This window comes from Spinacia oleracea, chromosome 6 (genome assembly GCF_020520425.1).
Source record: "Spinacia oleracea cultivar Varoflay chromosome 6, BTI_SOV_V1, whole genome shotgun sequence".
NCBI lineage: Eukaryota > Viridiplantae > Streptophyta > Magnoliopsida > Caryophyllales > Amaranthaceae > Spinacia > Spinacia oleracea.
The window spans coordinates 18,538,895-18,562,891 of NC_079492.1; the positions used below are offsets into that span (position 1 = coordinate 18,538,895).

The window sequence follows — 23,997 nt, forward strand, 5'->3', positions numbered from 1 at the left end:
CTATTTGCCTTAGAAAGTTTTCACGTTTTTCGAAAAAATGACAAATTGGGAGAGGTTTGCCCCCATCGCAAATTGGGCGCGGCATGTTTGATGCCGTTGCATTTGACTTATGTGGGGGTTTGCCCCCGTCGTCAATGTGGAGCCCCCGTCGTCAATCTGAAACGGCACGTTTGTTGTCACGGCATATAGGGAATGAACCTATTTGCCTTAGAAAGTATTCATGTTTTTTGATAAAACGACAAATTGTGAGGGGTTTGCCCCCGTCGCAAATTGGGCGCGGCATGTTTGATGCCGCAGCATTTGACTTATGTGGGGGTTGCCCCCGTCGTCAATGTGGAGTGGCGTGTTGGTTGCCGCGGCATATAGGGAATGAACCTATTTGCCTTACAAAATTTAGACGCTCGTGTTTTTGGGAACGGTTTTTACAATTTAATAGGTGATCAGCCTATGTTGATGCTAATCTGGGCCACTTCTTAGGCTTCAAACAATTAGGCTTGTAAATGTTGTGCTAATCTGGGGCCACTTCTTAGGCCCCTTATTCGATTAGGCTTTTTGCATGCATATGTTAGATAAGTTAGTAGAGAGTAATAAATAGGACGAAACGAGAGTAGTATTATTTATACTTTGTAAGGCAAATTTAGCCGGTTACAAGAGAGACTACTACTCCATTAGGACCATTAGCGGCCGTTGTCTAGACCACAGATTCTTTCATAAAAGATAGTCAGAATAAACCCTGGAAAAAGTATTTTTTGAGATTGTCTGCATTCCAGGTGCGTAAAATAGGCCGTCCCTGCATGTCCTGAATGCGATAGGTTCCATCTCTGACTTCGTCATAGATCTCATAGGGTCCCTCCCAAGTGGGCGTCAGTTTACCCTGTTCATTGGCTCGTCCCACAGACTCCATCTTTCGGAGAACAAAGTCGCCTACCTTGAGCACTCTTTTAGAGACTTTCTTGTTGTATTCCCTCGCCATCCTTATCTTGTACAGCTGTTGCCTCAATGCTGCATTTCCTCTCACTTCAGGTAAAAAGTCAAGGGCCAGCTTCATCATTTCCCAGTTGGCATTCTCGTCATATAGCATGACTCTTAGTGTAGGTTCACACATTTCTATTGGCAACACGGCCTCCGCACCATAGGCTAACAGGAATGGGGTTTCGCCGGTTGAGTTTTTGGCCGTGGTGCGGATGGACCACAAGACGTTTGGCAGCTCATCAGCCCATAGACCCTTGGCCTCATCTAGTTTCTTCTTTATCCCCTCGGAGATGATCTTGTTAAATGCTTCGACTTGGCCATTGGCTTGAGGTCGTCCTACTGAGGCAAAACAGCTGTGTATGCCATGATCTGCTAACCACTCCTTCACTTTAGGCGTCTCAAACTGAGGCCCATTATCGAAGACGATAGCTTGTGGTATTCCAAAGCGAGTCATGATATTTTTCCAAATAAACGCCCTCACATCACTTGTCTTTATGTTCTTGAGAGCTTCTGCTTCAACCCACTTTGTTGTGGGGTTTTTCCGGTGAGATACCTTGGAGGTTTTCCGGTAACTTTTAAGGATTTAACAAGATTGTATTTTTATAGAGAGAGAAAGTAGAGAGAAGGCAGAGCAGCAATTGCTCTTGAATGTATTGATTGTGACCCCATTTTCTAGGGAAGTGGGACTATTTATAGTACTAGGTTTTTGTGGGAATGACCTAATATTCCCTTTACATGATTGGCTGGGGAATGGGAGGAGGACATGTGTCCTTTCTCCTTACAATTCTTTGGCCCCTTTTGGCAATAGTGGGCTATTTGGGCCTATTGTGCTTAGTCATTCACTTGGGATACATACTAATTAAGCCCCTTTCCGGGTATAGGTATTATACATATATTTATACACATTTAAATACATACATTGCAGATACCTAGATTAATACTCATGCTCCGGAGTAGACTTCGTATGATTTCTGCTTAGCGGGCGTAATACGTGCCATGTGTCACATCCTCATTGGTACACGAAGGCATGGTAATTTTGCCCACAACATTTGCCCCTCAAGAAGGGCATTTCTGGAAACACTTTCCGGGTATCGCTTCTTGACCTTTGATTTGCATCTTCATCTTTGGGTCAGGTGTTGAGGTGGTGACACGTGTCACCTTTCTCCATTTTGCCCCTCCCTATATATAGAGGGGGGTAAATTTCATTTTTACGTTTCGTTTTCACAGAGCTGTCTCATAGGCGATTTCCGGCGTATTCCCACCACCATCAGGCGATTTCCGGCCACCACGAGACTCAACCTTTTCTTCGTCAAACTCTTCCTGTTCTTCGCGAAACTCATCCTGTTCTTCACCGAGTACTTCGCAGATCTTTCAAGGTTAGTTTTCGCCTTTCTTTCTTGTTTTTGTTATCCTCTCGTCATTTTTCTCTTTGTTAGCGGCCGACCTCTTAGTACTAGGTAAGGGTTTGAAGGTTTTATTTAAGATTTTTCCGCCGTTCATCTTTTGTCGGGGCGGACGTCCAATCGCGTCTTTTTCTTCATTGTTGGTCACTCCTAAGCCGTGCTTCGTTCACTATGCAGAAGGCATGGCTAGAACCAAGCAAACGGCAGATCCTACGCGCCTGCGCTTGCGGGAAGAAGCATCGACACCCCCTAGGGAGAGATATTCTTCCACCGCCCCGGGAGCCGACGAAGAATATGCCGAACTCTTTCAAGAGATCGACGAGTATGTCGAGGCGGGGGAGCAAGCGGCAAGCTCGTCAGAGGGTACAGCGAGCCAGGCAGTGGGTGAGTCAAGCGTCGCTCCATTGTCATCGGCCGCCGAGGAGCAAGAGGCTGCTCCCCAGCCTATTAGACCCAGAGGACGGGAGGAGGCCCAATTGCTTCCGTCGGAGATTCACCCAGACGTGGGCTGGATGCGGTGGCTAGACAGGCACGGGGCCAAGATGAGGGATGACCTCTGCGTGGGGGAAGGGTACCAAATGCGCGTGCCGGCCGGTCTGGACTCGACCGTCAGCCTGCTTGCCGAGGGAGAATTCCCCGTGTATGCCGCATCCATCAAACTCGGCATGAGATTCCCCCCACACCCCTTCGCTGTGGAAGTGTTAGATGGTTTTAACATTGGGGTGGCCCAGCTGACCCCCAACTCGTGGGCGGATATCTTTGGCTATATTGCCAAATGTGCGCTGAACGACGTGGAGCCGTCTTTCAACGCTTTTCTGCATCTGGTCTCCCTCTCTCGTTCCCCCAGTGCCGCCAAAGGGTGGTTTAATCTGAGCAGCCGTGGTACCTACCAGACAGTGGTCGGCAAGCTCAGCAAATGGCATATGTGGAGGAAAAGGTGGGTCGTGTTTTACACGGACGACCAGGAGATGTATGAGAGGATGAGCCGCTGGAACTGCAACGCCAACTATATGGACCGTGACGAGCCCCTTCCACCCCTTACTGCCGAAGAGTGGGATCAGAAAATGGTCCTGTTCAAGGCCAACACTTACCACTTAACAGCGGACAAGAGTTTCCATGTGCCGGCCGAGTGGTTGCCGCACATTAGCCAGTTTCGGAACGAGGCCTTTCTAGCGGCCGTAGGCTTAGGATATTCTATGACTCGAGGTTGTATGCCAATTTATGTGCCGTTCCGCGTTGGTCTATTCATTTTTTCTAACTTTGGATTTCTTTTGTTCACATAGGAAGGAATGAGCAAGTTATCGGCGGCGGATACTGGGAAGGGCGATATGACCGATTGGATGGCGGACATCTATGAGGCCAAGATGCAGAAAGCCAAGGCCGAGTTGGAGGAGAAGGTGAGTATTCTCTTAGGTTGTTTTTGCAAGTTAAGCTTTTCCCGTCCAGTGTCTACAGTGGACGTCTTTTTAGTGACGAGCCGATATCCTGACATGTGACCCGTGTTTGCTAAGGTAGGCCTCGTCACTTTTTAATGACGGCCCCCCTAGTAAGTTTTTTTTTCTGCGGTTGCCAAGGTGCGCCTCGTCACCTTTTAAGACGGGCGTCCTCTTTTTTTTTTTTTTTTTTTTTTTTTTTTTTTTTTTTTTTTTTTTTTTTTTTACAAGTGACTCGTGATTGATAGGGTACGCCTCGTCATTTTTGAGACGGGCGTCCTTTTTAATGACGAGCCACTATTCAGTGAGTGACTTGTGATTGATAGGGTACGCCTCGTCATTTTTAAGACGGGCGTCCTTTTTAATGACGAGCCACTATCTTACGAGTGACTTGTGATTGATAAGGTACGCCTCGTCATTTTTGAGACGGGCGTCCTTTTTAATGACGAGCTACTATCTTGTGAGTGACTTGTGATTGATAAGGTACGCCTCGTCATTTTTGAGACGGGCGTCCTTTTTAATGACGAGCCACTATCTTGTGAGTGACTTGTGATTGATAGAGTACGCCTCGTCATTTTTGAGACGGGCGTCCTTTTTAATGACGAGCCACTATCTTGTGAGTGACTTGTGATTGATAAAGTACGCCTCGTCATCTTTGAGACGGGCGTCCTTTTTAATGACGAGCCACTATCTTGCGAGTGACTTGTGATTGATAGGGTACGCCTCGTCATTTTTGAGACGGGCGTCCTTTTTAATGACGAGCCACTATCTTGTGAGTGACTTGTGATTGATAAGGTACGCCTCGTCATTTTTGAGATGGGCGTCCTTTTTAATGACGAGCCACTATCTTGTGAGTGACTTGTGATTGATAGAGTACGCCTCGTAATTTTTGAGACGGGCGTCCTTTTTAATGACGAGCCACTATCTTGCGAGTGACTTGTGATTGATAAGGTACGCCTCGTCATTTTTGAGACGGGCGTCCTTTTTAATGACGAGCCACTATCTTGTGAGTGACTTGTGATTGATAGGGTACCCCTCGTCATTTTTGAGACGGGCGTCCTTTTTAATGACGAGCCACTATCTTGTGAGTGACTTGTGATTGATAAGGTACGCCTCGTCATTTTTGAGACGGGCGTCCTTTTTAATGACGAGCCACTATCTTGTGAGTGACTTGTGATTGATAAGGTACGCCTCGTCATTTTTGAGACGGGCGTCCTTTTTAATGACGAGCCACTATCTTGTGAGTGACTTGTGATTGATAGAGTACGCCTCGTCATTTTTGAGACGGGCGTCCTTTTTAATGACGAGCCACTATCTTGTGAGTGACTTGTGATTGATGACGAGGCCCAATATTTGACTGTCCTTTACGTTTTTTTTTTTTAGCAAGCTAAGGACGCGGCTAGGGCGTCAGGGAAGAAGAAGGGGACGACTCTGTCCCAGCTGAAGAAGAGAGCTGTGCCAGCTGGCTCGGAGACTCCGAGTACCTTCAAAAAGCCCAAACCCATACCCCGCCGTCTTGTGAAGAAGGACGAGTCGAAGGTTGCTGAGGGGGGTTGCCCTGATGACGATGAGATTGGCGTGGACAAGCCGTCTCTGGTTGTGGACTTGGTGTCCAAATCGAAGTCCGGTGGGCATCCGGACGAGCTGGAGGACCCTCTTTCTGGAATTCCGGCCGACGTCCGTTCCCAGATACCTGCGGAGGTGGCCCGCCGAGCTAGGTCATCGGGCGGTAAGTATTATTCAAACGTCGTTCAGACGTATCGAGCCTCCTCTGGCAGTTCTTCTTACTCTCCGCGTCATCCTAAGGCGGTTGTTTTTCCTATAGCCAAAGACAAAGGGAAGGATGCAGCTGCTGCAGAGGACGAGAACGTACCCGCTACTCCCCACTATTCGTCAAAGGATAGGGTGGCTATATGCCGTAAGGTTTTTAAGGCCGTCCCCGCGGAGTATGTTGCTTCTCTTCCTGGCCGCAAGACTGACGCCCAGTTTGGTGCGATCCAGGCCACTCTTCTCGACGTAAGTCTATTTCCAACTTGCTTGTACTTGTTTTCTCTTTTCGAGTCATTTACTAACATGTAGCTCCTTTTGCAGTTGTTCTGCCGCATGGAATTCTGCAAGAGTTGGAAGACCCGCACTGCTGAGGAGCTCAAAGCTCAGGTGGCTGAGTCCACCCACCATGGCGACTATGCGTTCAAATCTATTGAAGAGGTCCGCCTGCAGATGCAGACGACCATAGACCTTCAAGCAAAGGAGGTAGCTTCGTTGAGGTCTGACAAGGCCGACCTGCTTAAGAAGATCTTGGCGCAGGACAAAGACATGGTGGCAATGGTCGAGGAGGCCAAGACAGCGGCGGCGGAAATACGGACGCTTCAGGACCGGTTGCGGGAGTACCCTCGGGTCAAAGAGGCGGCTGAGGAAGCCGAGCATCTTCGTGGGGAGCTGGAGACGGCCAGATCGCAAGTTCGCACCTTGCGTGAGCGTCTTCTGGAATCCTATGATCAGGGGGAGCAAGCGACCAAGGACGCTGTTAAGCACGCCTGGGAGAGCCACATGTCAGAGTATGATCTTGCGTGGTTCCAGCGGCGAATGGAACACAGTGCCGCTATGTTGGCTGCTGAGCGTCTCGGTCAGCCGCCCCCTGAGTTTGTATCATCTGATGATGAGGACGATGCGGCCGCTCCCTGATTTGCTTCCTTCCCCGCTCTTTAAAATTTTATTCAAGTGTTCCCGTGCCTAAGGGCAAAAAACAATTATTTTGTTAAGTTTTGGCGCTGTTGGCGTCTGTACCATTGTGCCTGCTGAGCACACAACAATTTCTTTCTTTTTGTTTTTGAATTCTGAGCTACTTTTACACGCCTTTCTACGGGCGTTGTTTTATAAGTAAATAGGTTGTTTTTGTTGCTTCTTTTATCTCGCATTTATTTGCTCTTCATAATTTGATTATTCCTTAATCAATAGGTATGGTAGCCAAGGTGCAACTGAGTGTACACTAAGCACGTTGGTGCCGCAGGCAACTGAGCATGCGCTAGGCACTACTGTGGTCGTCTCTTTCTTTGGCGAGCGTGTCTATAACGATATTGATTGACGCAAGTCAATCAATAGGTATGATTGCCGCTAGACATGCTCGTCAAATGGACTGGACGGCCAAACGTTCGTGCCGCCTAACTTCTGAGCAAACAACCTTTGTTTCAAAGTTAATCGTGCCGCTGGCAACTGAGCATGTGCTAGGCCCCACTGTGGTCGTCGCTTTCTTTGGCGAGCGTGTCTATAACGATATTGATTGACGCAAGTCAATCAATAGGTATGATTGCCGCTAGACATGCTCGTCAAATGGACTGGACGGCCAAACGTGCGTGCCGCCGCACTTTTGAGCAAACAACCTTTGTCTCAAAGATATTGGTGCCGCAGGCAACTGAGCATGCGCTGGGCACTACTGTGGTCGTCTCTTTCTTTGGCGAGCGTGTCTATACCGACATTGATTGACGCAAGTCAATCAATAGGTATGATTGCCGCTAGACATGCTCGTCAAATGGACTGGACGGCCAAACGTTCGTGCCGCCGCACTTTTGAGCAAACAACCTTTGTCTTAGAGTTATTGGTGCCGCTGAGCTTTTGAGCAAACAACCTATGTTTCAAAGTTATTGGTGCCGCTGAGCTTTTGAGCAAACAACCTATGTTTCAAAGTTGTTCATGCCGCTGGGCTTTTGAACAAATAACTTATGATTTAAGTTTATTTGTGCCGCTGGCACTTACTATGCCGTACTGGTTGGTCAGCGGCTTGCTATACTGGGAAGGGAGTTGGATAGGTGATCAGCCTACAACTTGGTGCTAATCTGGGCCACTTCTTAGGCTTCAAACAATTAGTCTTGCTGAGAGTTTTTGCTAATCTGGGCCACTTCTCAGGCCGTCATATAATTAGGCTTTGGTTATGCATTGGAGTGTACATTTTTATATTCATTGTGCGAGCAATAAATATTACGAGACACATAGAGTAGTATTATTTATAACTTTGCAAGGCGAATTTAGCCGGTTACAAAAGTAATTACTACCCTACTATGACCATTAGAGGCCGCCCCTTGGGCAATGGATCGTGGTAAGTAAGACAAAGCTTAGCACATATCTAGAAGAAATACTTCTTGAGATTGTCGGCATTCCAAGTGCGCAAAATAGGCCGGCCTTGCATGTCTTGAATGCGGTAGGTTCCATCTCTAACCTCATCATAGATCTCGTAAGGTCCCTCCCAAGTGGGCGTCAGCTTACCCTGTTCATTTGCTCGTCCTGTGGACTCCATTTTCCCGAGGACAAAATCACCCACTTTGAGGACTCTATTAGAGACTCTCTTGTTGTATTCTCTTGCCATCCTTATCTTGTACAGCTGTTGTCTGAGCGCTGCATTTCCTCTAACCTCGGGTAGAAAGTCCAAGGCTGCTTTCATTGTCTCCCAGTTAGCATTTTCGTCATACAGCATGACTCTCAACGTTGGTTCACACATTTCTATGGGTAGGACAGCCTCGGCGCCATAGGCTAGCAAGAAGGGTGTTTCACCGGTTGAATTCTTAGCCGTGGTGCGGATGGACCATAAGACATTTGGCAGCTCATCAGCCCATAGACCTTTGGCTTCGTCAAGCTTCTTTTTCATTCCTTCGGAGATAATTTTGTTGAACGCCTCAACCTGACCATTGGCTTGGGGTCATCCGACTGATGCAAAACAAGTGTGTATGCCGTGATCTGCCAGCCACTCTTTCAGCTTAGGCGTCTCAAACTGGGGCCCATTATCGAAGACGATAGCCTGTGGAATCCCAAAGCGAGTCATGATGTTCTTCCAAATGAATGCTCTCACATCAGTAGTTTTTATGTTTTTGAGCGCTTCTGCCTCCACCCATTTGGTGAAGTAATCTACAGCAACGATGACATAACGCCTTACTCCTGGTGCGGCCGTAAATGGGCCTAGAAGATCCATCCCCCATTTAGCAAATGGAATTGGGCTTGTAATGGGCGTCAGAACTCGCGCCGGTTGGTGTATTAGGTGAGAAAAACGCTGGCATTTGTCACACTTCTTGACCAGTGAAATTGCGTCCTCCTTAAGAGTCGGCCAGTAATAGTCGGTTCGAAGTGCCTTTTCAGCCAAAGCCCTTCCACCAATATGCGAGCTGCACAACCCCTGATGAAGGTCTTCTAGAATTTCCTGCCCCTTCTCAGGTGTTACACATCTTAACAAAGGACGGGAGTAGGCCTTTTTATAGAGGGTGCCGTTCCACATTTCAAACCAAGAGCATTTCTTTTGAAGTTTTGCCGCTTCCCTTGAGTCTTCGGGCAAGACCCCATTCATTTTGAAGTTTACTATGTCATCCATCCATGTGGACGTTCTGTCAAGAGTTTCCACCTCCATTTGCTCAACACTTTTGTGCTCTTTTACCTCCCAAAACACGTGCCGAGGGGTATCACAAGACGCGGAACTTGCCAACTTTGACAGGGCATCAGCTTGGTTATTTTCCGAGCGAGGGACTTGCCTTACTTCAAAACTTTTCAGTGGCTCTTCTTCCTGATGGACGGCCTGCATGTATTTGACCATAGTCGGATCCCTAGCTTCGTAGGTCCCATTAACTTGGCTCACAATCAGTTGGGAGTCAGATAGTGCTACAATCTCCTCGGCGCCTGCCGCCTTACACATTTTAATGCCACAAAGCAGGGCTTCGTATTCGGCTTCATTATTTGACGCCTGGAAGTTAAATCGCATAGCATACTCAAAAGTGTCTCCTTCTGGGGAGTGATAGATTATCCCAGCTCCACATCCATTCTGTGTGGATGAGCCGTCTACATACACTGTCCACACCGTGTTTGTATTCTTGGCAAAGTCAGGCCTCGTCATTTCAACAATAAAGTCGGCACATGCCTGCCCCTTGACAGCTTTCCTCGGCTCATAGGTGATATCAAAGGCGTTCAGCTCTATTGCCCAATTCAGCATTCGTCCTGACGCCTCCAGCTTTGTGAAGGGGAGTTTAAGCGGTTGATCTGTGTAGACCACTATTTTGTGAGCTAAGAAATAAGGACGGAGTTTTTTGCTGGCCATGAACAGAGCTAAGCCAAACTTTTCCACTGTAGGGTATCTAACTTCAGCATTTTGGAGAACATGACTGACAAAATATACCGGCATCTGTATTCCTTCCCTTTCTGTCAGTAGAACAGCACTCAACGAGTGCTCGGACACGGCAAGATACATGTACAAATTCTCTCCTAGCAAGGGACTAACAAGACGAGGCAAGGTATGCAAGTGCTCCTTTAGTCTGACCAATTCCGCCTCGGCCTCGTCCGACCATTCAAACTTGGCCTTCTTTCTGACAGATCTAAAAAAGTAGTGGCACTTGTCTCCAGCCCTGGAAAGGAATCTGCCCAGGGCGGCCAAGCAACCTGTGAGCCGCTGGACCTCCTTCACTGTCTTTGGTGAGCTCATATCAATTATTGCCTGGATTTTGTCTGGGTTGGCTTCGATTCCTCTTTCATCAATCAAGAAACCTAAGAATTTGCCTGCCGTCACCCCGAACACACACTTCTTAGGATTCAACCTCATGTTGTAAGCTCGAATAGTCTCAAATGTCTCCCTGAGATCAGTTATGTGCGCCGCCCTCAGCTTACTTTTTACGATCATATCATCAATGTAAGCTTCAATATTTCTGCCGAGCTGCTTAATGAACACAGTGTTAATAAGACGCTGAAAGGTGGCCGGTGCATTCTTTAACCCAAACGGCATCACCTTGTAGCAGTAAAGGCCTTGTTCAGTAACAAATGACGTTTTTTCCTGGTCGTCAGGCCACAACGGAATCTGATGAGACTCTGAGTATGCATCCATAAAGGTCATCATAGCATGCCCTGCTGTAGAGTCGACGAGCCGGTCAATCTTGGGCAATGGGAAACTGTCCTTTGGACATGCCTTATTGAGGTTGGTGTAGTCAACACACATTCTCCAGGTACCATTAGGTTTTTTGACGAGGACCACGTTAGCAACCCAGTCGGGGTACTGACTAGGCCTGACGAACCCAGCCTCCATCAACTTTTGTATTTCCGCGGCTGCCGCCTGATTTCTATCTTCCCCATGGTTCCTTTTCTTCTTACGAATCGGTTTGAAGTTTGGGTCCACATTCAGCTTATGGACGGCCACAGCAGGGTCAATACCCGGCATTTCGTCCACTGTGAAAGCAAAGATATCTTCAAATTCTCTCAAAAGGTGGACCAACTCTGCCGCCAGCGGGTCGTCAGGAGAAATCCCGATGGGCACTACTCTGTCAGGTTTATCTGTGTTTAATACCACATTGAAATGGGCCCCAACAGGCTCTGGGCGTCTCTCTTCCATGTGCCCTGCTGAGATAGTTAATGTTTCTTTGACGATCTTGGGTTGCGTGTCGCCACATTTTCGTTTGTTGCTCGATGTCCCTTTCTCTTCACCCGTCCCCCATGCTTCTGGACTCAAGGTGGTTAGGTAGCAATCTCTAGCTTGTTGCTGGTCACCATGTATAGTGCTGACACTCCCATCGTCACAAATGAACTTAAGAAGCATCAGATGAGTCACAATGACAGCCTTTGCCCTATTCAACGTGGGACGCCCCAAGATGATGTTATATGCCGTCAGGTCTTTCACTATGAGAAAACGGACATCCATTTGCCGAGATTCCTTTTTATTTCCCATCCTCAGAGGAAGGGTAATTATGCCGACTGGGTGGATGATACTACCTCCGAAGCCTATAATGGCATAGTGGATTTTCTCAATCTTTGAGGAATCATGTTGCAGCCGATTCAAGCACTCTAGACTAATTATGTCCGACGAACTTCCTGTATCAACCAAAATACGCCTAACCCTCAGGTTAGCAACTTTTAACTCAATTACCAAAGGATCGTCATGCGGGGTGGAGATTTTCCCACGGTCGGCCTCGCCGATTTCAACTTTTGGAAACGGGTCAACTGTGGCCTTGCCGGACAGATCACTTGCCCCAATCGCTTGGCATAATCCTTCTGGCCCCTCATGGTCGGCCCGCCGGCGGCCAATCCTCCTGAGATGACTGCTACGCACTCTGGGTCGGTACGATTCCCATCTTCCTCCGAGGGAGGGGATTTATTTTTCTTGTAGAAGGGTTTGCCAGAACCTCCCGTGTTCCTGCTGATATAACTTTTTAAGAATCCCTTGGTGGCTAGGCCGTCCAATGCCCTTTTCAAGCTCTTACATTCATTGGTGTCATGCCCAATGTCACTGTGAAAGTGACAGTACAATTTGGGGTCCCTACTTTCTGGTGGCGACTTCATGGGAAATGGACGATCAATGTCATATTTGGACCCGACGTCCATCAGAATTGTGTACATGTCTGTGTTATACTCAAATCGCTCCCGATCATAAGTTCTGGGCCGTTTCTGACCTGCCGCTCCGGGGGCCCTGTCTGACTCTTTTGCAATAGCCCACGTCCCGTTAGGCCGGTTCTTCTTTTCGAATTTCTCCTTTTTTGCCGCTAGCTCGGCGGTATCACTTCCTCTGGGATCTTTCGGGACGCTGCAAATCTCTGTTGCATGAATGAAGGCCTCGGCCTCATCCAGCACTTCTGCCATTGTTCGGACGCTTTTCTTTACCATATCAAACTTGAAAGAGCCCTTTTTAAGCCCTCGAATGAAGTTATCGAATGCAACACCATCTGGCAAATCCGGAATTTGCCCTGCCTCTAGATTGAATCTCTTCACATAACTCCTCAGAGACTCGTCCTTCCCTTGCTGAATCCTACTCAGATGCATGCTCCTCTTCTTCTCTTCCTTGTGAGCCATGAACCGAGTAGAGAACAATAGCTCGAGCTCCGAAAAAGAGCGAATAGTTCCGGCTGGAAGTCTCTCGAACCACTTAGATGCTACTCCTTTGAGTGTGCCCGGAAAATACTTACACCAGGTTGAGTCAGTTGTTCCTTGGACATACATGTGATGCCGGTAAACCAAGAGGTGCATGTCTGGATCTGTGGTACCATCGTAAGCATCAATGTTGGGCGGCTTGACTTTGGGTTCCCTCGGGGCTCTCATGATGGAGTCTGCAAAAGGGGTGGTGTGCCCTAGGGCCATGTTGGACACCCCCTCCTGAATGTGATACACAGGATCTTGACGCCTTGAGTAGGGTAGCCGCTGGGAAGACTCGCGTCCGCGAGTTTGACGGGTTGGACGGGTGACCCCTGGACGCGCCTGGCTCAGATGCGTATAAGTTGGATGAGGGAGAGGTCTATCCGGCATGACGGGGGTTGACCCATTGTCAGAAAGTTCAGACTCAGAGTCAGGCAATTGCTCTGCGCGTGGCTGCTCACGTCCTCGGGACGTTTCTCCGATCAGCCGCCGTGGCATTCGGCGTGGTAGGTAAGACATTGCCTGATTGGGCTGACTTGCTGGCGGCTGTCTCCTCAGGTCCTCGCCTGTCAGCCTGGTCCAGTCGTTTGGGGGGCGCAAAGAAAGTGTTGGCCTATTGCTTGCCGGCCCCTCATGATTTGCAGCCACAGCAGTGGTGTAGATCAGCATACTCTTATGTACCTCAGCATTAACTGTCTTTCCCACATCAGCTTGGAACTCAGCCAAAATAGCCCGAAGAGCACCCACAGAGACAGGCATATCAGGGTTCTCCTCTATTACCGTATCCACCCGAGGATCCAGGTGTCCTCCAGGAGGGGTGCGATTGGCCTGGTCGTCCTCCTCGCTGAGCACCTCTACCTCGGCAGCGTGACGAGGGGTGTGCCCGGCCGCAAATATACGCGCGGCATCTTCGGTGATTCTCGTGGCCGGCGTATGATGTTCAGTCGGCATTTCTCTTTCGAGGGGTGGCCGCTCTACTCGCGTAGGCCGCCCAGTATCGTTGTCCTGTCGTTGATCTTCCATGTTACCGTATCTCCCCACAGACGGCGCCAAATGTTGTGGGGTTTTTCCGGTGAGATACCTTGGAGGTTTTCCGGTAACTTTTAAGGATTTAACAAGATTGTATTTTTATAGAGAGAGAAAGTAGAGAGAAGGCAGAGCAGCAATTGCTCTTGAATGTATTGATTGTGACCCCTTTTTCTAGGGAAGTGGGACTATTTATAGTACTAGGTTTTTGTGGGAATGACCTAATATTCCCTTTACATGATTGGCTGGGGAATGGGAGGAGGACATGTGTCCTTTCTCCTTACAATTCTTTGGCCCCTTTTGGCAATAGTGGGCTATTTGGGCCTATTGTGCTTAGTCATTCACTTGGGATACATACTAATTAAGCCCCTTTCCGGGTATAGGTATTATACATATATTTATACACACTTAAATACATAGATTGCAGATACCTAGATTAATACTCATGCTCCGGAGTAGACTTCGTATGATTTCTGCTTAGGGGGCGTAATACGTGTCATGTGTCACATCCTCATTGGTACACGAAGGCATGGTAATTTTTCCCACAACACACTTGGTGAAGTAATCAACAGCAACTATCACATAGCGCCGGCCTCCAGGGGCCGCTGTATATGGTCCTAACAGGTCCATCCCCCACTTGGCAAACGGAATGGGACTCATAATAGGAGTGAGTGGCTGGGCCGGCCTGTGGATGAGATGAGCAAACCGTTGGCACTTGTCACATTTTTGCACCATGGCTAGGGCGTCTTCTCTCAAAGTGGGCCAATAATAACCAGTTCGCAAAGCTTTCTCTGCTAGGGCTCGTCCTCCAATGTGGGAGCTACATAATCCTTGGTGCAAATCGTCTAGAATTTCCTTTCCTTTCTCAGGAGTGACGCACCGCAGGAGAGGTCTGGAAAATGACTTTTTGTACAAAACTCCATTCCACCATTCAAACCAAGAACTCTTCTTTTGTATTTTGGTGGCCAGACTTGAATCGTCTGGAAGCGTACCGTCAATTTTGTAACCAATGATAGGGTCCATCCATGTTGACGACCGATCCAGGACAGCTACTATAGGAGCGCACAATTCCTGCTCAATACTTCGCTTATCCTTCACTTTCCAAAACACGTGGCGCGGAGTATCACAGGAAGCCGAGCTAGCTAGTTTCGACAGGGCATCGGCCTGATTGTTCTCCGTTCTGGGAATCTGCTTAGCTTCGAAGCTCTTTAGATGTTCTACTTCTTGATGCACTGCCTGCATATATTTGATCATGTTAGGGTCCCTTGCCTCATAGTCCCCATTTACTTGGCTCACAATGAGCTGAGAGTCAGATAAGGCGAGTATCTCTTGAGCTCCAGCGGCTTTGCACATTTTTATACCGGCTAATAAAGCTTCATACTCTGCTTCATTGTTGGAAGTTTGGAAGTTGAATCTCGTGGCATATTCATACTTGTCTCCTTCAGGAGACTGGCATATTATGCCGGCTCCACACCCGTTCTGGGTTGACGAGCCATCTACATAGACTGTCCAGCGAGTCGTCACATTCTTTTCAAAATTCGGCCTCGTCATTTCTGTAATGAAATCAGCAAATGCTTGTCCCTTGATAGCTTTTCGAGGCTCGTATGAGATATCAAATGCATTTAGCTCAATTGCCCATTTCAGCATTCGTCCGGCAGCGTCTAGCTTAGTAAGGGGTTGTTTCAAAGGCTGGTCTGTGTATACCACTAGTTTGTGTGCCAGAAAATAAGGGTGCAACTTCTTGCTGGCCATAAACAACGCAAGTGCGAACTTCTCAATTGGAGAATATCTTAATTCAGCGTTTTGCAGGACATGGCTCACAAAATAGACGGGAGTTACACTCCTTCCCTTTCAGTCAGCAAGACAGCACTCAAGGACCACTCGGAAATGGCCAAATATACATACAAAGTTTCCCCCCGGAGAGGGCTGACAAGCCGAGGTAAGGTGTGGAGGTGTTCCTTTAATCGGACGAAGGCAGTTTCTGCCGCCTCAGTCCATTCAAATTTGCTCTTTTTCTTGATTGTGCCGAAGAAGTAATGACACTTGTCACCTGCCCTCGATAAGAACCGCCCCAGGGCTGCTAGACATCCCGCCATGCGTTGGACTTCCTTGACTCATTTTGGCGACGTCATATCTATTACTGCTTGTACTTTATCAGGATTGGCCTCGATTCCCCTTTCATCAATGAGGAATCCCAAGAACTTTCCAGCCGTCACCCCAAAAACACACTTCTTTGGATTCAACCTCATCTGGTATTTTCGGAGCGTTTCAAAAGTTTCTCTTAGGTCAGCCAAGTGTTCTTCACGTTGCTTGCTTTTTACTATCATATCATCAATGTAGGCTTCAATATTGCGCCCTAACTGACCAGAGAAGACAGTGTTGACCAGACGTTGAAATGTGGCCGGCGCATTCTTTAAGCCGAACGACATCACTTTGTAGCAATACAGGCCTTGCTCAGTAACAAATGACGTTTTCTCTTGATCATCTGGCCACAAGGGAATTTGGTGAAAACCCGAGTATGCATCCATGAAGGACATCAAAGCATGACCTGCCGTTGAATCTACCAGCCGGTCTATCTTGGGCAAAGGGAAGCTGTCTTTTGGGCAAGCCTTGTTTAAATCTGTATAATCCACACACATTCTCCAGGATTTGTTGGGTTTTGGAACCAACACTACATTTGCCACCCAATCTGGATATTGACTTGGCCGAATGAACCCAGCCTCTAACAACTTCTGAACTTCTTCCGCTGCGACTTTGTTTCTTGCTTCCTCATGATTTCTCTTCTTCTGACCAAAAGGTTTTAAAGACTCATCTACATTGAGTTTGTGGACGGCTATGCTTGGATCGATGCCCGACATTTCTTCCACCGCAAAGGCAAAAATGTCTTGGAATTCTCTCAGGAGAGTGACCAAATGTGCCCCAAGCTGGTCGTCAGGAGAGACCCCTACTGGCACCGTCCTATCTGGACGTGCTTCATCGAGGATGATTTCATAATGTCCACCAACCGGCTCAGGTCGTCTGGCTTCCATGTGCGCCGTGGCAATGGTGAAGGTTTCTTTCTTGACTTTCTCCTCTATCTCATCTAGCTTTCTTTTAGAGCTTGTTCGTGCTTCGTCAGTTTTTCCCCAAGCCTCGGGGCTTAGCGTAGTGAGATAACAGTCTCTTGCTAGCTGTTGATCACCATGAATAGTGCCGACCAGGCCTTTATCGCAAACATATTTCATAAGCATAAGATGAGTGACGACTACCGCTTTGGCCTGGTTTAAAGTTGGACGCCCTAATATGATATTATAGGCTGTGAGGTCTTTCACAATTAGAAATAGGACGTTCAGGTTCCTGCTCTGATGCCGACCTCCCACTCGTAAGGGCAAAGTGATTATCCCCTGGGGATGAATTATGCCGCCTCCGAATCCAATGATTGGGTAATGTATCTTTTCAATGGTCTTGGGGTCATGCTCAAGACGATTTAGACAAGCTGTGCTGATAATGTCAGACGAACTCCCCGTATCTACTAATATACGCCTTACTTTGAGGTTTGCTACCTTCAATTCAATAACCAGGGGATCGTCGTGTGGAGTGGCGATCTTGCCCCTGTCTGATTCACAAATCTCCACCTTAGGGAAGTGGTCCATTGGGGCTTTTCCAGACAACATGACCTGCCCCAATCAGCTTGCATAGTCCTTCTGACCTCTCATTGTTGGGCCACCAGCGACCAGTCCCCCAGAAATGACGGCAACAATTTCTGGATCAGTGTCATTGCCGTCACGGCGGTATGACGGTGACTTGCTTTTCTTGTAGAATTTCTTACCACTTCCGCCTGCACTTGAACTGAGATATTACTTCAAGAACCCTTTGGCAGCTAACCCATCAAGAGCCCTTCGCAAACTCTTGCAGTCTTTTGTTTCGTGTCCTACATCACAGTGGAACTTACAGTAGAGAGAGCTGTCCCTAGTTTCCACCGGCGACTTCATGGGGAACGGACGATCAATCTCATATCTATCACTGACATCCAGCAGTATTGTGTACAAGTCAGTGTTGTACTCGAATCTTTCTTTATCATAGGGACGTCCTCTCTTCAGTCCTTGGGACTGAGTTGTCTGATAACCTTTCTTTTCAATGGCCCATGTCCCATTCGGACGGCTGGTCTTCTTATCCGATTTGTCTTTTCCCTGCGGATGGTCAGTGGTCTCTGTTCCCTTAGACTCTTTAGGGACGGAGCAGATTTCAGTGGCATGAATGAAGGACTCGGCCTCATCTAGAGCGTCGGCCATAGTTCTAACACTTTTCTTAACCAGGTCAAACTTAAAAGACCCCTTCTTAAGTCCCCTGAAGAAATTATCAAAGGCTACACCGTCAAGTAAGTCTGGAATCTGTCCAGACTCCAAATTGAAACGTCGAACATAGCTTCGCAAGGACTCATCTTTCCCTTGCTGTATTCGGCCCAAATGCATGCTCGTCTTCTTCTCCTATTTATAAGCCATAAATCTTGCAGAAAACAACATCTCTAATTCCGCATAAGTATTGATCGTTCCCGCGGGCAACTTCTCGAACCATTTTGAGGCAACTCCTTTCAGAGTGGACGGGAAGTATTTGCACCAGGTTGCATCGGTAGTTCCCTGGACATACATATGGTGCCGATAGGCCAAGAGATGCACATCAGGGTCAGACGTGCCGTCATAGGCGTCAATAGCTGGCGGCTTCACTTTAGGCTCCTGGGAGCGTTCATGATATCAGCACAGAATGGAGTGGTGTAATCAAGGATAATGCCGGCCAATCCCTGCTGAATATGGCATATTGGATCCTGCCTCCTATTCTGGGATGTTCTACGCCGCTCGCTGTCCGCACGGCTGACATGAGTCCTGGTGAGACGGCGCGAAGGGGCAGCGAGGGGTGAATCTTGCATGACGGGAGTGGAACCAGTATCTGACAGCTCAGTTTCTAGAGGCCTATCCAGCTGAATGATCGGTACTCTTCTGGACGGTTCAGGTTCAGGCCGAAAAGTTGGTAGAACCCGACGCGGAGCTATGGGCTGGAAGGAAGTTCTGGTTCTGTCAAAGCGTCTGTCATAATCGTCATTTCGTGCTTGGTCTTGCCGCCAGACATTAGACCGAGTGAGTCCATTAAAGAATGGTATTCCCGTCCCCTGAGACTGAGAACGAATAATTTTGATCTCATCTTGTAGGGTGTCCATCTGCGCCTTGAAGCCGGCTAAGATATCTTTAAGTTGTCCAGCAGACACCGGCAAGTCTGGGTTTTCTTCTATAACTGTGTCGGCATCAGCTCTCAAGTGGCCGCCTGGAGGAAGCGAAGGTTGACCCGTCTCATCGTCTACTTGAACCTGCTCAAGTTGCGGCTCAGAAGTAGGTTCAGGACGACCGCCCTGTCCTACAGACGGATTGCTTCTGTCGTCTCTCCCTCGAGGAGGACGATCACCATTGATTGCAGTCTCCTCGTTTTCGTTTCGACTGATGGGCCCGTCTCCGAAGTGCTGGACGTCTACCATGTTACCTTACCTCCCCACAGACGGCGCCAAATGTTGTGGGAGTTTTTCCTTGGATGATGACGAGGAGGTATCAGGTTCCACGTAGCGCTGAGTTCTGTCCACGTCGGCGGCGCACCTACAAAACAAGAATATTCCCGTAGGAATATTCCCTCCGATGCTTAAGTAAGACACGGGTTTTAAGGAGGATGTAATTAATAAACAGAAAGCATTAAAGTAAGTAGTAGACTGTTTCTTGGTCTAGGATTGTGTGTCCATTTCTTGGGAAATGGGAATACTTATAGTCCCCCTTTTTGGGGGAAACCCTAAGGTGAGCTCATATGATTGGTTGGTTTTCCAGATGGTGACATGTGTCACCATTATCAAATTCTCTATGGGCCTTAGGCCTTAAAGGGGTTAGTGTAATTAAGCCAGTCACTCAGGAGCACATGGTGACGTCTAAGTGGCAGCCAAATAGGCGGCCAGCCAGTTAGGGAGTGCCACGTGTCTAGCGGCAATTGGGCCACGTAAGCAAGGGTATTTTTACCCACATCAATCGTAACTTAGACAATTGATCAAGAGATTTGCTTTTGGGATGAACACACTATGGAGGCACAGAGAGAATTAGGGTTCTCTGTTTTCTCCTAGGGTTGTGTGTAATCTGAATTGTGATTGTGCTTGGTTGGAAGTTAGGTTGTAAGGTTATTTACATAACCTTACTAACCGACCAGCCAAGAGGCAAGGCCGGCTAGCAAGCCCGCAAGCCAAAACACACGGACACGCACAGGTAGTGGGACGTGGGCCGCGCTGCTGCTGTGTCGTGGTCTCGGCCCGCATGCACGCGCACAGCTCCGCGCCACAAGGGCCTCGCTGCTGCTGCGTTGCTTTGCTTGCTCGCCTATGCGCGCGCCCATGGGCCTCGAGTGCTTCGTGCACTCGGCTCCTGGGCCGCTCCTTGTATTCGCGATTAAATATATTTCCGATATATTTATTTATCGTTTCGTATACGACGAATCATCGTCGTACAATACGATTTATTCGTTTCGCCTAGCTTACGAATATTTCGCGATACGATATACGATTACGATGCAAGGTCGTATCGTATAATACGTTTCCAACTTAAATCCCGAAAAGCTATTAAATGAATTTCCGATTCATTTAATCCGGTGATCTGTTACGTGTCATTGGTGTGACCTTGTAGGTTCAGTCAAGAGTAAGTTGTGAGTTCAATATCCATTAGAACTCACTGATCGGAAGCATTACTCCAGCTAGCTGTTCCGATCACTTGATCTCACTGAATTTATTGTTCGCAATTAATCTGAACTTTGGTATTAGACTTAATGCACCTTGGGTGAAGGACATATTTCCTTCACGCCCAACAGAGTAAGCATGCGCCCCCGCCTGCTATCCAACCGCCGTGAACCAACTTATCATATCCAGCAAGGGTTTAACAATCTGACGTTAAGGCACATGAGTACCCCCTTCTCTGATGAGATCATGAACGCCCCGAAGGAACCCAAGGTAAAAAATCCTACAATTGAAGCCTATGACGGGACCACCGATCCTGATATGCACCTTGTCGCATACCGCCATCACATGTATGTTCAAGGAACCAATGAAGCCACTTGGTGCAAATACTTCCCAGCCACGCTCAAAGGAGTAGCGTCTAAATGGTTTGAACGGCTACCCCCAGGGTCAATTGCCTCTTTCAACGAACTACAAACTTTGTTCTCTACAAGGTTCATGGCACACAAAGAAGAAAGGAAAACAAGCATGCATTTGGGACGGATCCAACAGGGGAAAGACGAGTCCCTAAGAAGCTACGTGAAGCGTTTCAACCTAGAGGCCGGAAAGATCCCAGGCTTGCCCGATGGCGTCTCCTTTGATAATTTTATCAGGGGATTGAAGAAGGGATCCTTTAAGTTTGATCTGGTTAAGAAGAGTGTAAGGACTATGGCCGAAGTCCTAGACGAGGCTGAAGCATTTATCCATGCAACAGAAATATGCAGCGCGTCAAAGGAAGGAAGGATTGGAGAAACAACAGACTCCTCCGGAAAGAAAGATAAAGTGGACCGAAAAGCCCCACGAGTGAATGGCACATGGGCCCTCTCAAAAGAGCATGATACCAACTCTCCTGGGCACAAGAGAGAACGTCCGTAGGAAAGGGAATATTTTGAGTATAACACAGATCTCCTCACCATACTAAAAGACGTTGGGACAAGGTTTGACCTTGATCGACCTTTCCCCATGAAATCTCCTGCTGAGAGTCGAGATCCCAAATTATATTGCCAGTTCCATGAAGACATAGGACATGAAACTAAGAATTGTAGAAGCTTGAAAAGGGCTTTAGACGGCCTAGCCTCCAAAGGACACCTCAAGAACTACTTACAGAAGAATGTTCATGGCTTTGGAAAAAACCAATACAAAAAGCACAAGTCACCTGCCTCACCTACCAAGGGACAGCACAACGACAGAGGGTTTGTAGCCGTCATATCTAGAGGACCGGCCGCTGGAGGACCCACCATGAGAGGACAGAAAGATTATGCTCGCCGCCTAGGACAAGTACTGTTGTCAGCAAAATCACCCATGGATCCATTCCCACGGATAGAGATATGTGAGTCAGATGGTGAACGGATAGCCACTCCGCATGATGATCCCCTTGTGGTCGAATTCAAGATATCTAACATGAGAGTCAAACGCATTCTAATAGACACGGGAAGCTCGTCCGACATAATGAGTCTAGAATGCCTCAATCGCCTAGCGCATGACCCCAAAACCATCAAAAGAATTCACTATCCCATCATTGGCTTCGGAGGGAGCATCATTCACCATGTGGGCGTCATCACTCTGCCGATTCGAATTGGGGATAGGAAAAATGGATGAAAGATGGAGGTGGACTTCCTAATTGTTAAAGACTTGACTGCATACAATGTCATCTTGGGACGACCCACCTTGAACAAGATTAAAGCTGTAGTCGTCACCCACTTGATGCTTTTGAAGTTTGTGTGCAATGATGGAGTGATAGGCACCATACATGGAGATCAACAACAGGCTAGGGACTGTTATCTGACAACCCTCAACCCGTCAGCATGGAAGCAAGATTCTGCCAAAGTAAAAGGCAAACGAAAGCATGAAGATGAACCTCAAGTCGCCAAAGAAACTAAACCCGTCCAAATAGAAACGGTCAAGATTGAAGAAAGTGGCTAAAAATAGAATATCATTAGGTTAACTATTGTACTCAGAGCCTACAAAACGGCCTAGCTATTGTACTCAGAGCCTACAAAACAGCCTAGCTATTGTACTAGAGCCCACAAAACGGCCTGTAAATGCCCGCCTAAGACGCGGTGAATTTAGCGTGCAATTTAGTAAATAAATATTTTCTTATCTGACGAATACAAGTCTCAGTTAAACCCTTCAAAAAACACTAAGGGGTGAAGAAACTCACAAAAAAACATTCCCTGAATAGTGGTGTCAATATCTACTAAATAAACAATACCCAGTGCTAATAAACACAAAGGGTTCAGACATCCAACATGACGCCTTCTCCTTCGAAGGCGCCCAAAAAAGAGAGAAAGAAGACTCAACAAGAGCAAACATTTAGACATAAGACCTCCTCCTTGGATGGTGTCTAAAAAGACTAATCGATTGACGGCCTGAGAAGTGGCCTAGATTAGCGCCTCAAATTAGGCTGATCACCTAAAACACTGAGGTTCCAGTCCATCAAATGGACCCAAAAAGAATTCCCAAGAAATCAGTAACGAACTGAAATGGAATTAAAATAAAATAAGTGCACGAAGGCACAAAATGTTTATACATAGCGCTCAAGGCGCAAACAAACCAAATCAAATAAATGCCAAAAGGCACCAAAGTTATTACAAACGCCCACGGCGTCATTCAAACCAACCACATGAAATGCTGCTTAAGGATGAGGGGCGATAGAACTCCCGTCCTGGACCTCTTGGCCTTCAGGGGAGTTCACTTCGTCCTCCTCCATGTCCTCCTCCCCGTCACTAACGAACTCACGGGGATCTAAGCCTAGGCGTCTAGCCGTCGAAACGGCCATCTGGTAGGAGATACGGCGTTTGAACCAGGAAAAGTCTTTCCCATCCATAGACTGATCCCACGCCCTTTGGGCACTCTCCAAAATGGACTCCTCGCCCAACTTGAAAGAGCTCGCAGCCTCCTTGCGCACGGCTTCAATCTTCCCCTGCATGGCCTTGAGCTGACCCTCCAGGACGTTCACCTTGGATGAGAAATTGGTCACCCGCTCCGAGACGGAGGAGTACTCCTTTCTCAGCACGGCCAGCCTCTCCTCATGCTCCAGCAATTTCTGTTTATAATTCTGGGCGTCCTCCTCAGCCTTCCTCAGAGCTTCTGTTTCGGACTTAATCTTCTTGTCCGCGTCCAAGTTGATCAATCTGGCTGTCTTCTCAGCATACAGCTCATGATTCTCAATCTGGTCCTTGTGCTTGAGCATCTCATTATGCATACCGAAGCGGTAGTTCCTACTCTCGGCATAGCGGATGAAGAGCTGCCGAAGACAAAATAGAGTTAAAAAAAAATATATAATAAATAAAAGAGAACCAGGAATAAGTGTCTCACATCAAGGACGAGGGACTGAATGGACCCAAAGAACCCCAAGTCAATCCCGGGGAGTGACCTCACATACTCCTCAGGAATGCCCGCATACACGTCCGAAAGGATCTTATCCTTCGCCTCTGAGCTTAAACCGTCAGAAGGGGGGATGCTCGCCACCTCGGCACGCCGCATCCGCTTGAACATCTCAACTGAACCAAACGTCAAGTTATCAAACATCATGCAAATA

At 47.8% G+C, this 23,997-nt stretch overlaps 1 protein-coding gene across 1 annotated transcript; it reads right to left on the reverse strand.

The window, feature by feature from the left end:
* Positions 1–637: 637 nt before the first annotated feature.
* Positions 638–15,445, reverse strand: LOC130462980 (uncharacterized). Its single transcript, XM_056831985.1, has 2 exons — positions 14,240–15,445; positions 638–691 (listed from the first exon to the last, which is right to left on the reverse strand). The coding sequence occupies exons 1-2, from the start codon at positions 15,443–15,445 to the stop codon at positions 638–640; spliced, it is 1,260 nt and encodes a 419-aa protein (XP_056687963.1).
* Between the last annotated feature and the right edge of the window lie 8,552 nt (positions 15,446–23,997).